Here is an 18,237-nt window from a genome sequence, read left to right on the forward strand (position 1 = left end):
ATTCATAATAAGAGAAATACACAGTCCAGTCGGATAAATGTGACCACTACATACTTTGAACGATGTTTTATAACCGATCGCAAAAGGCACTCGTCAGAACAGTGCAGTTCATTATAGGATGTATAAGGTTTTCGGGAAGCCTTGCAATCGTTGACGTAATGCAGAAATGGATGTTCTTTTTTACTCCATTATTTTATTATGTTACCCACCCTGTAAGCAATCTCGCAAGAGAGTTGACAGTATTGCTAAATAAATAAAATAAATAAAAAAATTAGGATAGCTTACTCGCCCACGGCGCTCAGTGTGTGGGTATGACTCTCCTTTTGTCCGTCAATCATTCGCGTTTTACACTTCGAAAATGCATAATACAAGCCGGTATACACTACGAAACTGCTAAACTACTATGTAAGGTTTCTCGAACATGTTTTAAAAAGGGAAGTGAGACGCTAACAAGTCGGCCTGCATAGTGCACTGAATGACAAAAGCATGGAAACATACCTGCAACAGAAAGCACAAGGCAAAATGCATTGACAGAGAGATCTAGCCAAATTGGCAAATATATTGTGACGATGGAAGTGTCCACCCACCCGTCGTACACAAAAGTGTTTGCGTAAATGTTTCATGATCCAACTAGCATTTCAATCGCTTGTAATAGTTGAATACGTGTAGCAACGCTGGCTAAATTTCGATGTAGTCATTTTATCTTGAATACCTGCTCGTATACTACTTTCAAAATTTGGTTTTAATTTTGCTTTATCAGCGATGTCCGAGAGAAAGGCACATGACACCATACTGTCATTAAAGAACTATAAGTGCTTGTGATCCATACGGCGTTTCTGTTCCTCAGTGAACTATTCAACTATGTATTTCGTTAGAAACAAAGAATGTTGCAGAGTGCAAAGCGACGTATGCTTCGGGGTGCTATCTGGAGCTATAAACAAGTTTTGAGAGCAACTTGACCAATGCTCTCCGATGGCTGCCCCTTTCTTCAGCCACTTTGCCACGGGGTTTGTGGTTAGCTGTATGTGAGCATTGTTACCTAATATTCACCTAACTTTCTGCCATAGTGGGCGTTTTGGCGATTTTTCGTCTCATTCTTCGAAGCTTTCAGTGTTGGTTCTCTGCGGTAAATCTCGTTACTACAGGCGTGGATGCTACACAAAAGTAGGTGTACTTGACCTCGGGACAACAGGTGATCTACAGAACGACAATCTGACGAGTTCCCGCTGCCCTGGCGTCGCTCTGGTCGAGAGAAGACACGCTCTTCCAATACCACCGAGACGTTGGGTCTTCCCGAGATCCCGACTCACCATAAACACGTGCCTTTCAACACGTGACGATGCCCACAATGAGTTCTCGCGCAGCGGCGCTTCTTCCGGCAGAAGCAAACAGAAGGGAGCGGGAAAATGTTTGCATGGCGTCGCGCATTCGTATACGAAGGCGTTCTCGCTGTATCCTGTCGAGACGCGTGTGCACGAGCCAGTTCTTCGGTACCCGTTACTCATCGCACCGCGGGGAACTTACGCATACTTCGTATACCGAATGGCCACCATACGTACTGCGCAGCCTGACAAGAGCGCATGCCATCGTGGAAGAACTTGTTGTTCTGCCGAGTCAGCGAATCTCGCGCGCGTCCCTTCTTTCTCGGACATTGTGCCGGGAGTCAATCATGCGTGCAAGTGTAAATAGCGGCCGATAGAAATCGCGGAATTCGTAACTGGCCGCTACCGAAGTGGGGGCGCGTCCTTCACGCCCTGGTGAATTCGCCCTCTCCACACCTCTTCCGCTTTCACTATAGCACACCCATATCGGAGATAAGTCGCATCTGACGAATACGATCACTGTCCGTGCGACATCACGATCCCGCAGCGTTGAATCTTGGGAGTGATGGCTCCTCTGGCCTGATCTACCACCCGCTCACCGATGTGTCACTGTCAGCCGGTGTAGTCTATATCCGCACGGTCGCGCGCGCATTGACAATGCTCCTCGGCAAACGCGCTTAAGAGAAGGCATAAAACGGGTAGTGTGTGCTACACACAAGATACTATAGAGTTCTGCTTCCAAACAAGACAAAACAAAACAAAACATTCATGTATTGAAATGATTCAATAGTAGTGACGTGCTGTTGACGGAAAAGCCAAGAGAAGAAAAAGCAAACAAAAACAGACAGCTATAAATAGAGAAAACAAAAAAAAAGCTTTGAATGGCTGCACGAGGTGGCAATAGCGTCCTGTTTTCTTTCTGTTGCCCTTCTTTGATACTCCAAACAAGTAGTTTGTGACTCCTGAACTGAGACAATGCGAGGGGGGGGGTATAAGAATAATAGCTGCGTACATGGAAACTTAATTATTCTCTTTAGAAAGTCATGCGGCTGCGCAATCTTTGCAAGTCCTATAGCGGCTTCGTTTTCATTTTTTACCACGCAGATGCATGTCTTCGATTGTAAAGGTGCATAGGTCGGCAAATTCACTCATGAGTGGACTCACTGAGACTGAGATCAAGCCGCGAGTTTCAGTAATATTTTGGTGAGTTTGAGTGTGAGTGAGTTTGGTTGAGAAAAATTTCGACGAGCCTGAGTTCACATGAGTCCGGTTGAAGAAAAGTTAGGCGAGTCTGAGTCTGAGTGAGCCGTAAGGGTAAAGTATATTTCGTGAGTGAGTCTGGGTGATCTCCACATTTTTTTCCCGACCTGTGCCAGAATATGTGCATGGTTCTCTCTCTAAGTGGCACTTCTTGGATTCGCAATGTACAAGTCATCGCCACGGTCGATTCCACAGAGCATGCAAAATTATTCCGAGGTATACGCTGCTGTAAACATGGCTCACAAATTCCACAGAGCACACGGGATAACAAACAATCTTTTGCCCTCTCTCGTTCACGTATTCTTTCCCTCATTGATGTTGCCACCCAACTCAGCGTCCCTATTGTTTGCTTACATTCTGATGGTTGCATAACAGAACCCATTGTCTCCACACCTGCTACGGTGTTTCTTATCCAGTGTTTTGCACCCGGACGAATACAATTATGGATGCTGCCCATCAAGCGAGTGCCGTATCTGCGAAGTCATATTATGTCGAATCGCGTGGACAACGTTGCTCGAAAAAGAATGGTACTTTTGAAAATAAAATTTGAAGACGTTTGAGCTTCGCCTTCGAGAGCAGATCGCGTTGGCGTAATCGGGCCTCGCGCACATCACCTTATGACCTGCTTAACCAGCTTTGGTTCTCGGTGCGTGCCTGAACCGAGCTGCAAGGAAGCGAACGATCATTGTGCGCGCAACATCGGTCTTTTCAAAGTATGATTGAATGTCTATTGCAAGCACCGTTGTTATGTGCCCACTACGCCATAATTATACTTTTTACGAATAAACTAAGGACCCACTACATGTCCGTTGGGCAACACGCGAACCTAGCTACGCAGCTGTTCACTTAGTTGAAGGTTCGGGTGCTAATGGTGATTAAATATGTCTTAGCCGTTTGTAATAGGTGTACATTTAAAACACCCTCTCGTTGCTCAGTTCACATCTTTTGACGCCTGGAGCGATTTTTACTCCTCTGCAACGCAATATATGATGCGTTGAGGAGACTCATTCCAGTACAAGACTCTCATATAGTTTGTTTTTTCAAATCAGTTTCGACAAACATCGCGGTTCTGTGGTAAAACACCTGCTTATTGTGCAGACGGCCCGAGTTCAATCCTCACTCGTAGCCGAACACTTTCATTATTATATTTTTATTTTTATCATTCTCAATTTTTTGGATATGGGCTGATGACATATTTTTTATCACAACTAATGACGCCAACGCCACAATGTTTACAATACGAGCTCTTTAACGCTATTGGGTCAAAAGGTTTTGTTACATAAATAAAATTGGCAAAGTTATATCAGCAACAGCTTATGTTGTACAGAACGAAATAAAAGATGAACGCTGCGCTGTTTAGAATTGATTGCCACGTTGTTTAAACATCTTCACACTTAAAGAATCACAAAGCGATTGGACACAGAGTAGGTCGCGGGATCTCACAGATGGCATCTGTACACAAAAAGCAAACGCAGCTGGTGTATATGAATATTTGTTCCTATTACCTTTATACGGGTTATACGTCTCAAGCTTCAATTCAGACAAAAAAGAAATAATAGATTAAGAAGTGGGGCATCTCTGTCACTATAGTCACTTTCCTGCCGAACCGTTGAATTGTTTTCATGGGGCAATGCGAAAATACTTCAGCGTGAATTAGCACGACGGATGAAAGAATCCACGACGAACACGACACGTTTGGAGAGAGTCAACTTGAAAGCGCCCTCTTAAATTGTCATTCAGTGCGACTTAGTTTTTCCCTTCTTGTGCCACGCTATTTCATACTACAGTTACCGAACACAATATCACCCGAAAGGCAGTCTTTCCGAAATGCAAATATGAAGCTACTTTCATGAAGTAAAGCGCTTTTCTAACCAATCCGCTGTCTTGGCAAGAACCGACCAGGTGCTATGCCTCGCACTCTTCCGCCCAATTGCACGCGGGGAACTTCGGCACGAGCATATGCCTTGGACCGATGCAGCGTCCCGTATAAGTGGTGGTGGTCTTTACGCACGCCGCGACTGCGCGCGCATAACCGAGCGCCAACAGCGCGGGACGGGGAGGAAAAGTGTTAACCCAGACGTCGGACGGGCGTATAGATCCGCGTGAGATTACGACGGCCCGTCCATATCGCGCGCGCGCTTCTCCTCAGCAGCTGTCTCCTTAAATGCCTCGGAGGAGCGAACCGTCAGCACCGCCGACGCCGTGACGAGATTTACGGCCCACCAGGACGACACCTCGCCCATCCTTCGGTGTCATCGTCGACGACGCGGGAAACACATGGTGAGTACCGTTCGTTGCCCGCTCTGGCGTTCGACCAAGTTTCGCAGCCGCCAACGTGACCGATGTCCTGTAACGACTCGCTCCCGCCGATGACAAGCAAGTTCCGTTCCCTACTTCACCAAAGACAATCTGTTGCATTTTATTCCTTTCTTTTTCAAAGTATACTGGGTGGTTGTTCGTTCCAGGAACGCTAATTTATTACGTTCGTTATGTTCTTGTAAACGCTTTCGTCAGTTATCGATAAATATTGTCATTCATTCACGGTGTATTTATGGCTATACTCGGGTTAAGGGGCTACTCGGCTCGAGTAAGGCCTCCAACCCAACCACCCAGTCTGTTCGATACCCAACGCGACAAACTAATGAAAAATGTTTGGCCGCGCATGGTGTGATATTGACTTGATAATAGCTATGAAGTTTACGTTGCTCAGCGTATCACGACAGCTGACTCGACTCGATACTGACGTAAATCATAGTTCAACTGGATTTTTTTCAGTTTGACATTATGTTCTAGGAAATATCTAAGACGAAGTTACTAACCGTGTACATCCCCGCCTCCTCTCCGCCACTTCCCTCACTCCTATTTTTATTTAGCTCGATGTGAAAATTCTGTGGCTGGACTCATGGGCCTTTTTAATTTCGGTACCCGAGGCAATGCGCCAATATTTTGAAAATGCCCTTTGGAAGATCTGGACTTTTTATATCGCGCTAGTACTTAAATTGGAGACGGGGGCTTTAGAAAAAAAATCATATGCGTATCGAAACCTATCATTTGTACGTTTGTACAAGTGACGGATTTCAAAAGCTCGTATTGGGGCCATAAGAAATATACTGTAGCAGATGGTTCCTGCTGTTTTTTCTATGGCCTTCAGCAACGTGATCCTCATCAGAAGTCCCTGGTTTTTCTGCATTCCCTGCTTTTATGCGAAGTCTGCAACCCGAGTCACACCCACGATCTCAAGCTCAGCGACCAAGCCTTACAGCCTATAAACCACCAAAATAGATCATACTCGTTAGTATGACCGCGAGGGCGTAAAAAAAAGCGATCGAGCCCGGAACCTGTTGCGGCTAATGGGGTGATAGACGTGTGACTTTTGCTCCCTTCGAAAGCTACAGACAGCCAATTTATTTGCGTAGATAGTTTTCTGAACTTTTATGTACGGCTTTTTTTGCTAATAATATCGCTCTCACTTCATCATAGGCAACAATACTCCTTGAACAGCACAGCCTGTGTTTTGTGAGGACAAGCAGGTACGGATGATAATCTTTAAGACATCAGGAGGTCACCTTAAAGTTTATCACGCGTTAAGCCTGCTCAGGAAACATGGGCTAACGTGAGTAATTATAACATACTATATGGGGTGCTTCTCTAAAGCACGAATACGTATTTATCAAAAAAAAAAACGGCTGTAAAGTTACCCCTGTTGTGTCTGAGTGAAAGAAAATAAAGATTACAGTGTAAGGAATAATTTACAATACTTGACATCCATCCAGTCAAAATGAAATGACCGCACTTATTTTATAGGGAATAGTTTTTGTGATAAAATACGTAATTGGAGTAATGACTTGAGTTCACACAAGCAAGCAAATGAATCTAGAGCAGTGGGAGCTGCATACTGCCCTTAGATGAAATGTCCAGGGGCCAAAACGAGGTGAGTAACAATGGCGCTAGTAAAAAGACTCACGTTTGTCACGACTGTGACAACATGAAAAAAGCAGAAACTTGCTACACGCTTGCCCTGAGCGCATAAGGACTCAAGCTTGCTTTTGAACTCACACGTGAGCACCAAGACGCCGTAAAGAAGATCAAAAGGCTGTAACGACAGGAGAGCACTCACTTTCCACGGCCCAGATGTCGAAATTCTTCAAAGCCGGGCCAATCTTCATGAGCGACCCGATACAACCCGTTGAAAGTCGCGGGTCATATATGAGCTCGCTGACCATGGGGTAGAACTCTTTCATCACGATTCGCGTGATCCGTTCGGACATGGAGTCGAGAGCCTCCTTGACGGGGTCTGGCTTTTCCGTAGTCGTTGAAGTGCTCACATCGGTACTGACGGCAGACAGACCCCTTCGAGACGCAGCTCGCGTTGAGTTGTCCTCCAGCTGCGCCGAAACGAGCGGTGAGGTGACCGCGAGGAGTAGCAGGAGGAGACCGCGCGAGCACCTCAGCTGCTCAGATCCAGGGGCCATCGTGTTCGAGTGTGCAGCGGCTGCGGGCGCGCGAGGGGTTTCTCGACGTTCGCGTGCGCTGTAGCCCGTGCCGGCGAGGGGTTCTCTGTAGTCCTGGAACCGCCGGCGTCCGCCACACTTGGTCGAATGAACAGGGGACGACTTTCAGTCTCGGAATAATCGACTCGGAACTGGCAATGAATTTACGTCAGCAGGGCTGCTACCGAGGGGGGTGATGGGAAAGGCAGAGCGGCGGGGGTGGCCCCGCGACATGCCTTCTCCTCCCCCACAGCCGTGTCGTCTCCGCGGCGCGTGCCGCGGGACCTTGGTGGCGGTCAGCGCGAGCTGCTACCGCTTCGCCTGTTGCCGTTGAACTTGACCAATCGCCAGCTTCAGGAGAAAGGCGGCTGCCTCTCCTGTGGAGCACGCGCGAGGCGCACGCGTTTTCGACGCCAGCTGATGCGCTGGCATTGAGCGCCCATGTGGTCCTCCCTCCCTCATAGCTCTCGCACCTACGTCAGCCCTAGGGAGTCTTTTCCTGAGTGATACCTTCTGTGCAAGAGGAAAAATAGAAGAATGAAAAAAGGACGGCTAGGTTGAGCAACACCTTACGCCGCGGGGTGTGTGGTATATGTATATGTGCATTTATCGACTACTAACCTCCTCTCTGTTTCAGCTTTTGCTTCTTACAATCACCGCATATGTCGCGAAAGCTTCATATATATGGATATTTTTTTTTTCGAAAGCCACGTGGCTATTGGCGCGTGCGAGGTGGTGCCCTTCTGACGAAAGAGCGTGCCATCCGGGAGGGTCATACTTTCCGGGCATGCCAGGTCGTAATTACTGCCTCGCTGCTCTGCGGAGCATACCGCGAGCAAATCATGAGTTCAATGTGACATCGCTCACCGCCTAGCTCAGAGAGACGAACTATGAGACAGCCGCCCACTCCGCTTGTTCTCTTAAGAAGAAGCGGGGTGGGGCTGGAATGGGGGCGGTCACAGGGATAGAGCAGTTTTTGCCACTCGTGATTGTCGCACTTGTTTGCTTGTCTGTTCGTTTCCTTATTGGCGGTTTCTGTCTTTTATCATGCGAGCTAACATTGTTTCGAGCGAGATGTTGCTGGATTGCTACAAGGAAGAAAGTAAGTATTTTTCGTGGTATACGCGTCAGTAAGGCTTTGAGTGCCAGGGACAGACGTACCTCAAGAGCTGAGTATCCATTACTTATTTCACATTCGACACTTTATAGTCTTGTTTACCCGTTTATGATCTCACGTGTTGCTAAGGATAAGCCACGCCTGCCATAAATTCAAAGAAAGCAGCTGACAGTGACGTAGAAGCAACGAGTGAGACAGTGACAACGGAAACTGCGGAATTCATTTCTCTGGCTAAAAAGAAACCCTCGACAAAATGGCAGCACGGAAAACCTGAAGGCTACACATGCCTATTTCATTCTTTTTCACGTTTAGACCCGAACCTGAGCCGTGTCGCACTTTGTTGGTGCGAGAAACAGTGTTCCGGTACACAATAATACTGATATGTGGGATTTTCAGTCCCAGAATCACCGTATGATTATGAGAGATGCCGCAGTGAAGGGCTCCGCAAATTTTGATCGTATCGTTGTTCTTTAACGTGCGCTGACGTCACACAGTACACAGGCCTCTCTCATTTAGCCTCCATCGAAATGTGACCGCCACGGCCGGGTTCGAAACCGCGACCTTCGGGTCAGCTGCCGAGCCCCGTCTAGCCACTGATCCGCCGCGCCGGACAGCGTTCGGGTATAGGTAACGATTATCCGGCGATTAGTATACTCGCGCACTGGCCACACCTATTTAACAGCCGTCCCCAGAACTTCGTTGCAGAATCCTCCTCAAAAGTATATTTCAAAATTACCCGCAAAATAACCGCACCATTTTTTTTAATTGCGCAGCGAGTCGTTCCCGAAGCTCTTTCTTTTCTTTTCTTTTGTTTTCGGGACAAGATAACGCAGCCGTGCCGAGTTTTCGGCACATGCCGATAGCAAAAGCACGGTGCCTCAGAGATTTTTCGCCAGCCCCTGATGCCCCTTTTAGTACAATGTAGACGCTACTGTCCACCAAAAAACGCCGAGTGGATGGTTAAGAGGCATTGTGACGTGTGGCAGTGGATTTTCGTAGCTTGTGTTGGGGTTGCTTTCAAGTCGGCGGAGACAACCTTCAAGGGTTCGGAAATCTCAAGTGTATTCGACTGAATGGAGGGCGACCTTATCAGGGATGGAGTTGAGAATGAGGATACGACGAGTACAGAGGAGAATGGCGATGAAGAATAACATTTTTGCAACCACGTGAAAGTGAGGAAGGTTTGCTTTTGTTTTTCCCAGTACAATCGAGTATTCGGCTCCAATAAAGGCAAGTAGGGCTGAAAACATAAAGGATAAAGAAATTTTAGAGTTTTTCTCGGTGTAATTGCCAACCATGCAATTTGCACCCGAAATCTCTAAAAAAAACAGCCTGCGACCATTACAAAAGTATGTGCGGTATATTGTTATTTAGCCGCGTCTATTTGCAATACATGAACGATTACAGGCGAGTGCAATGAATGGAAGCTCTGATTTCTTTGTCATTTTTAAAAAAAATATTGATGACTAATTTTCTCGAAACTACGCAAGAGTCATCCACGGTCGATGCTGCCGCCTGAACACTTACACTTGGCGTCATACAACCCGTAGGCGCAGGTGTTTAGGACACCATGAAACGTAATAAGAGGAACGTCGGCTCATTATAAGGTTACGGGTCTTCCTGTCACAGTTGCCATAGAGAACATAGACTTTACCTTCGCAAAACATGCCACTTTGTTTGTTCTCTGAAATAGGATAATGATAATAGAGTTGACGACGATCGTGGTTACTATTACTATGACGTTAATGGTGGCATAAAGAAAGCTAGTGACTGAGCAATGTAGGACATTGCATATAGCTTATGATTGTCGATCTTTTTTTGAAGTGCTAGTGTCTTCATTCTTATGTCTGCTGGTGATAGTGATGATAATGAAGACGCAAGTGGTCAGTGAGCCTGAAGTTTTATGGGTGGCGTATGCCATTTAATTTGCTAAATTTCGTTTGCTAGAAACCAGAGGGTAGGTGACCAGTGTATTGTGGACGCACGTTGCTTTCTACAATTTGTGGCGAGTGCATCACAATAGAGCGGAATGATAAAAAACCTGCACGGAGTCGGGCAATGTGGCCAATAATCTCTATTTGTAATCATTTTACAAAGGCTTAAACCAGTTCATTCACTTTTGCTCTCTTCCAACACCATTTCTTCTTTCATCTAGAAAGGAAGCCCACAGTTTCCTGAAATTTTCATAAGCTAGACAAAATAACACCTTCAAGTATATGACGAATATGGAAACCTGATTACGTCTTTTGCAGAGGTTTGTTCACTTTAGAAACGCAAACTTCTAGCTGCCGTATCAGAACTCGCAAGTTAATATTGACTCCCACTTTCTCTATAGCGATGATGGCTTGCCTGAAAGTTAGTGACTACTACTACAACTACAACAACTACTACTACTACTACTAGTTGTATGATAATAATAATAATAATAATAATAATAATATAATAATAATAATAATAACCGTAAAGAGTAGCAATATCCTCGGAGTTTAAGCAGAATTTCGACACTGTCTCTCATAATGTGTATGGTTATTTCTCTATAAAAAAACGTCGTAATTGGTACTGACGTTTACGTATGCGGTTACGAGTGCGGTTTCCAATAAATTTACCGTATCCGAGTGTGGTTTTCAATAAATTTACTTTATGCATACTCTCTGTCGTCGCCTGATAAAAATATAAGTTCATGGTGTGAACGATACATCGTAGCAGAAACATCGAATGTGACATATACATCAAATAAAATATGCTTCAGCGACCTAATATCAGCCTCCAGTATCGCTCATGTATTGTAACTCAACCTATTTCCAAGTTTGTCTGAGCGTCTTGTTTTACTGATTGCGTCCGCCATATATAGCGAGCACCAAAACAAAAGCCGCGTCCATGTTTTGCAGCTTTTTTTTTTTTCAGGTACACAGACTATCTCGAACTTCACCTGCTATCACCGCGTTGCATGTAACCACAAATTGGCGACCACCTTATAATGTTCGGGCGATTTGATGTCCTATGAGGCTTAACATGTCGAATGTACGCCCACTTTTGGATTACGCGTGTAGCACTTAGGACCCTTTCACTTAAGTGAAAATCGACGCTCTAGAGCGTGAGCAGCTGAAAGCGGCCCGTTTCGTTGCAGGTGATTATGACTTTTGTAAAAGACCTGTCGGAATCATAATTTCCTCAGCAATTCAACTTTTTTGAAGACAGACGCAAATTCTTACGTTTATCCTAATTTCACAAACTTTTTATGTTTTAATGGGTATTCATAAGAAAAAGATAGATATTGATACCTCGTATATATCTGCTCACACTGATTACCCACTAAATGTACGTTAGTTCGCTGCTACAATGAACCTTTTCAATCATCCATTTTCTCCGCGAACAATCCAGTAATGAAGCAAAATATACCTGAAGAAATTGTAGCCGCATCCATAAACATTAGCCATTGCGCTTCAAAGTCATATTTTATCGTAGCCTGACTGCTTTCGTTTGTTCCTTTTATCAGCTTAGGCTTGAGCTCTTTTGTTTTCTTGTTTTTGTGATCTCTGCACACACACACACACACACACACACACACACACACACACACACACATATATATATATATATATATATATATATATATATATATATATATATATATATATATATATATATATATATATATATATATATATATATATATATATATATATATATATATATATATATATATATATATATATATATAATCGTTGTATTTTCACTGACATCAATGTTAACTACGCGTACGTGTAAGCTTTGGACGCGTTATTATGTAGCTGCGTTCCTTTTATGTACACCACAGAGTTATTGGCTTGCCACTATTCCGCATTTTTCTTTCTTTCTTCTTTATTTTTCTGACATGCATAACGTATTTGTATATGTATTTTAAGTGTTATTATCTACCCCCTACACTGATGCTCCACATGGGCGCTGTAGATACTGCAAATAAATAAATAAACAAATAAATAAATAAATAAATAAATACTTATTTATGGTTTTCATTTCTATACACAACAAATGAACAAACAAATACTTGAGTTGAGAACACTAAAATGCGTGTATAAATTACGGAGTTAATAATTTTTCTATTGTTGTTAGGGCAGCATTGATACCAGAAGTTTTCCGCTCTATATGCTGTGATACCCAGCAGTGCATCATACCTGAAGTGATTCAACATGGGGCGCGTGATGTTGGACAGAGTGGGAATTCAAACTCGACGCACTGTAGAAAATTGCGCGTCCGTTCTTCCTCGGTTTGGCTGTTTCTATGTAGACATTGCAACTTAGAAATGCTGAGTCACAACGAACCGAAAACAACGTGGCTGATCCCTCTGTCATTGGAATCTATGTAACACGAAAGTAAAAGGTGTCCTTACAGACGTAGTTCACTGTTTACTGTACATTGATATAAGAGAGTATGCACAATGTCTATTGGTGTTTGGCACCTATAGTATCGTGGATGCACCCACTTTGATACTTGATGTCACATCTGCACTGACATTCATTATTGATGATTAAAGCAGCCTTTGTTGTGCGGTAAGGTAGGCGAGGGCGTAAGGAGAGGAAGTGGTGCGACAGTCAGAAAACAGTCGCTCAATGGACGCAGATTTTGTGTTAATGATGCCATCCCGCGTCATTTCAATACGTAAACATAAAACTGCAGCCAGCTTCATTTCACGAACACTATCGAAACACCAAAGCTTATGCCCGTCTTTCATCAGGCTATATCGTACTTCTACATTTTTCAAGTATTCCGTTCGTTAACGCTTAGGTTCGGCCTTTCCTGCGCGAACGTCGCGTTTGGCCTAATGACGACATGTCAGTTCTCGCGTCAACTCACGCTGACACTCAGGTCGGGCGACTTCGTCATCGGTAGAATGAAAAATGTTCGCCATCTTGAAAGCACTATCTTGTGAATACTAACAATGACTTGCTACTTTATGCTGCACTGCGCCTCACCGTTGCTTCACCAGGGTGCGTCTTTCGAAGGTTCATTCTCTATAGAGTCAATGTATATGCTACCTTTTCACCTAAAGGTAGTATATACAGTAACTGTAGTTCACCTCTCAACATCCTCCGCCCTCTGCCTCACCTCCCGCAGCAAGCTCTCACCTGTCACAGCGCACGCAGCCCTGCCCTTATTACGGAGGCTCACTCTCGCCACAATACCAGGCCATTTGATCAGCGCTACAACCAGGGAAATTAGTAATTATATCTCGAGTTTAAAGTCCCAAAACTAGGACATGATTACGAGAGATGCCGTAGTGCAGGGCTCCGGAAATTTTTGACCGTATGGTCTTCTTTAACGTGCACTGTAATGGCACAGCACCTGGACCACAACCATTTCGCCTTCACCAGCTACCGCCGCGGTCGGAACCGATCCCGCCACCCTCAGATCAGCAGCAGTGCACTATATCCTCTGTGGCGGACACAACCCCGGACATCAACACTTTGACTAAGAGCAGCTTCGCTGCTAAAATCACGCCCCGGCTGGCATGCCAGCCAGGATCGAGGGAAACGGAACGCGCGCGTTTTCTCGACTCGCTCGCTGGATTCCGTGCCGACTGGTTGTGCCCTCGCCATCTCCGACGTCAGCGTAACCCTGGCCGACTAGGCTGGCCCTACGTCATCCCCTGACGCTGATCACCGACGACAGCGTAGCTCTTATCTACTGGACTTGCCCTACGCCATCTCCTGACGCCGACAAGAGCTCTCGCAAGTGGTGCCCCGTCCTCGGACTCCTGTGGCCGTGTTTCCATCTTTCCTATCTCTCCTATCCCTCATATGTCCTCGCTCACTGTCCCAGCGCATCTCCCTCTCTCTCTCTCTCTCTACACCTTTATTCGTATCCTTTTAATTCCTCCTCACCCCCATCCCTTGTGAGCTACTGTTGAGGTGTCGCACCCTGATGCAGACAGTTACGGCGCTCACTTTTCTCTTCTTTCCCTCTTATAACCACTTCACCTTTCGAGGCCCGCAGTCATGTCTTTTAGGGCGATCGTGAGTAGTGAACGCAGCCCTAGAGTCAGGCTAGGCAGGCGAGCGTCGCAGAATTACTTTTGGTATGGATGCATGCGATTCCGAGGCTTGGGCTGAAGTCTTCATCTCACAGTGTGATAAGCCTTGGACAAAAGCACACTTCTGTTGATTTATGTGCGGGATTTAACGTCCCAAAACTACCATATTATTAAGAAAGGTGCTGTAGTGGACGGCTCCGGAAATTTTGACAACCTGGGGTTCTTTAAAATGCACTCGAATCTAAGCACATGTACCAAACGCATCTTTTCCTCTATCGAAAATGCAGCCGCTGCCGCCAGGATTCGATCCCACGATCTAAGGTCAGCAGCCGAGTAACTTAGCCACTAGACCACCGTGGCGGCGCGAAACCGCACTTCTATTGGCAACGCGCCGAAACACGCCGAGTCAGCATCTCGTTTATTTGAGGACAAGTAACGGGTCTGTTTAGTTTTTAGATTAAGTTTTTATTGCGCAACTATATGGGCACTGTCGGCTGGATTTTGCCACCGACGTTGGCGTCAACGTCGGTGTCGCCGTCATTCACCGTGTATGTATACGGATCTATATATGTGAAAACGCAAGAAAGAAAAATAATCCAGAAAAAGACTCCGGTGCGCGATATCGAACGTCCGACTTCTGAATTGTGAGTGTTCAACCTTCAAACGGCAAGCTATTTATATATACCACTTACCACTGGCGGGAAACTATCGTGTTTTTCAGCAATACCAGTGAAATAGAGCAATGAGCGCGCGTCGCCAGATCGTTACGATGCGGCGGCGCGTGCTCTCACTCCCACGCGTACTTTGCGCCACAGAGAGAGGACGCTCATGCGTACGCTCGCTTATCTCGTGGCGGGGAGAATCATACACCTTGGGCTTTCACCGGAACGATGCTGCTGTAATTACCGGACGCACAAAGGTAAGGGCACTCATTGCACAGTCTACATTTGCGAAAAAGGCGCGCTTTGCAGAGACAGCAAAGTAACAACTCAGTCGCTTATTCACGTTCATCTCTACTTGCGAGTACGTTTCGTGCGTCATTTGTGCGTGAAAAACGAGGGACATTCCGATCTGCTTGCCATTCTTCGCCGGACCTTCCAATTTGTTGCTATCGCGTTCACTGCTTCGCACTTGCGGCGAAGCTGTGACTTTTTTTTTTTCAGATAGAACAATTGTTAGGCACGCATTACACGACGCAGACGCACGACGTGTTATCTAACGACAGAGAAAAGGCTGTCGATTTCTAAAATACTTCTGTGTGTAAACATCGCTACAAGCAGCACTTATTTTGCTTATGGGTTGCCCCACTGCTTTGCGGCAAAAAAAGTATATAAAAAATCCCGTTTAGCAAGTTAGGGCGCAGGTGTCAGAGGAGCTTTCTGTTGTGAAGGGATCACTCGAAAAGTTCTCAGATCGCATCGTCGAATGTTGGTTCTCGTATGAACCATACGGCGACAGTCACGTCCTTTCCAGATCGTCGGCATACGCCCGTCGGAAGGAACGCTGAATAGCAGCAGCAGCAGCGGCGGCGGTGGCGGCGGCGGCGGGAATGACTTCAGTGCTCCGAACAGGCCATGAAAGCAACGTCATCAAGGGCATGCGTGTTAGGACACGGAAAGATATTGATGACAAGGCGTAGGATGCCGACGCGACAAGGTGTTTCAAGCCGCATTTTGCAAACCGTTCTCCTTCGTCGTTGAGCATTAAAAAAAGTTAACAGGCAGAAAAAGAAGAAACGCCGAATCAAACTATTAAGAAATATGCTCATTAGGTCAGAATGCTTCACGCGACGTTTGAACTTGCTGCGGGAGAAAAATGTTTACTTTCTCCAAAGGTCTATGAATGCTTGGGTAAGTGAACGACTTCTTTCCTTGTTTATAACTGTTTTACGGTAAGTAAGCATGAAACATTTAAAAATACTGCCACACTGCCCGTGGTCACGGAGCTTGGCTGGTCACCCGAAAGACGCCTCAATTCCGACCGTGGCAGTCACACTGCGACGGTGGTCAAATAATGCTGCTGCCACGCTAGAGGTCTGTGTGCTGCGTGACGCCAGTCCACGTTAAGAAACCCCAGGTGATCAAAATTATACGAAACCCTCCACTAACGCGTCTTGCCAGCCTGAGTCGCTTTAGGACGTTCAACGCCGTACACCGACCATAAACCTACAATTTAGCACCAATCGCTTGCAATGCCGTTGCGGCTGATGAACAGAACAGTAAAAGCGGGACTTGCCATGGGTAGTAAAATCACAATTGTTACAATAAGAGTGTCTGTTCACTTGCACGTTAACGGTAAATGCGGAATGTTAAGATTTTGGCCATTTCAATGAAACCAACGCGTCAACGTGACGGGTGCTGGCAGGACAAAAACTGCTTTAAGGTTAATCCTGGTGCCTATATTCTGTTCTTCACCGTAACGCTCTATGTGCTGTAGATTATTCAAGTAATATTTTCAGAGCACGTAGAGTTGAGATATACAAAGTTGACCTCTGCGACAGTTGCCGCTGATGCGCTTTTAGTTTTCCTGTCGAACGCAACGTAAAGCGTGCATTTGCATTCATCAGCCTAATCATTAGAAATTGTACATCAAGCTAGCCGACAACATCATGATTTAGGCATACGATCTCTCGATTTCAGAGCGATCTCAGAGCGGCGATTTATCGGTAAGTCTTGCTCATCAACGTGAGATGTATGCGAGACATATATCGTTTATTACCAATTTTAGTCCGCCTCGGTGGATCAGGGGCTATGAGGGGATCGGCTTCTGACGGGAAGGTCGCGGGTTGAATGCCGGCTGCAACGGTTGCATCTCGATGGAGGCAGAATGGTAGAGGCCTGTGTACTGTGTGATGTCAGTGCATGTGAAAGAACACTAGATGGTCGAAATTTCTGGACCCCTCCAATACGGCGTCTTTCATCATCATACCTTGGTTTTGAGACGTAAAACCCCAGATTGTTATTATTATTATTATTATTATTATTATTATTATTATTATTATTATTATTATTATGACCATTTTTGTGCCAGTGTAAGTACTAAGCGATCTGGTCGCTCTTGGTGGCAGCTGACACTTCAATGAGGGCCACCGTTCTTGTATACATTAAATTTAGTGGTGTTCGTGTACGAACTCAAATCCGAAAAAGCATGATTTGTATTCTGTGCAGGTGCTATGGTGAGGCGGTCATTGTTAGAGGCGCTCTCTGTGATAGGGTGCCTCTATTTTAGATCTCCCGAACTAATGCATGCAGCTCTTGCTTCATGGAAGTCCCCATAGTGAGGCAGCTTCCTTTGGTCTCTCCTGCCCGACGAAAACTTTCAAGACAATCGTTGTTTGGATAAACTGACGGATGTGGTGTGTTTTGCATCTTGGGACGTTCATGGTTAGAGTTCCAACTTATTCTGTCAAGCGAGCTGTGCTTCCCCCTGCTGACTCCCTGGAAAGTAAAAAAAAAGTGACTGTTGTGCAGAATAATGACGACTGACAATAAAGCCAATAGAGTTGGATGTGTAGCACTTCCACAGACAGAATAATGTGGGTAAGGAGTTTCAGGTGTATATCATTAGTTTGCCAAATATAAGGGGATGCGTGTCGAGTTCTGATGTGTATAGTTACATTTACTACGCATTACTATGAGTTGCAGCAAAGACGTGCTGCTAAAAAGTAGTACACGTGGTGGAGATGAAGTTTCTTTTTTATTTCGGAAAGATATTGGTGGCTACATTAGGAGTCGTGAACTGTTAGATAATATTAGAGATGAATAGAATTTCTGTACTTACGTATAAATTATTTAGCTCAAAGAGCTCGGTGGAATTGTACAGTTAGAGTTGATGAGTGTGCGAGACGTGTTCATTTGTTAGGAATTCTGAAACATGCATGAATTCGAAAGAATATTCCGTCCCCCAAAACAACTTCTAAGTATATTGGAGCTTTTTAGTGTGTCGGAGCATCTGTTCATCCATCCGACGTCTCTGTTTTTCTGCCATAAAAATCTCTCTCTCTCTTACACACACACA

General features: G+C 45.3%; 1 protein-coding gene across 1 annotated transcript in view; it reads right to left on the reverse strand.

Moving 5' to 3' along the window:
- Positions 1-7,299, reverse strand: part of LOC119161389 (nose resistant to fluoxetine protein 6) — a 34,285-nt gene extending 26,986 nt beyond the window's left edge. Inside the window, exon 1 of the mRNA XM_037413828.2 lies at positions 6,700-7,299. Within this exon, the coding sequence (XP_037269725.2) occupies positions 6,700-7,054 (355 nt within the window). The 5' untranslated portion in view covers positions 7,055-7,299. The remainder of the gene's footprint in view (positions 1-6,699) is intronic.
- Between the last annotated feature and the right edge of the window lie 10,938 nt (positions 7,300-18,237).

This window comes from Rhipicephalus microplus, chromosome X (assembly GCF_043290135.1).
Source record: "Rhipicephalus microplus isolate Deutch F79 chromosome X, USDA_Rmic, whole genome shotgun sequence".
Taxonomy (NCBI): domain Eukaryota; kingdom Metazoa; phylum Arthropoda; class Arachnida; order Ixodida; family Ixodidae; genus Rhipicephalus; species Rhipicephalus microplus.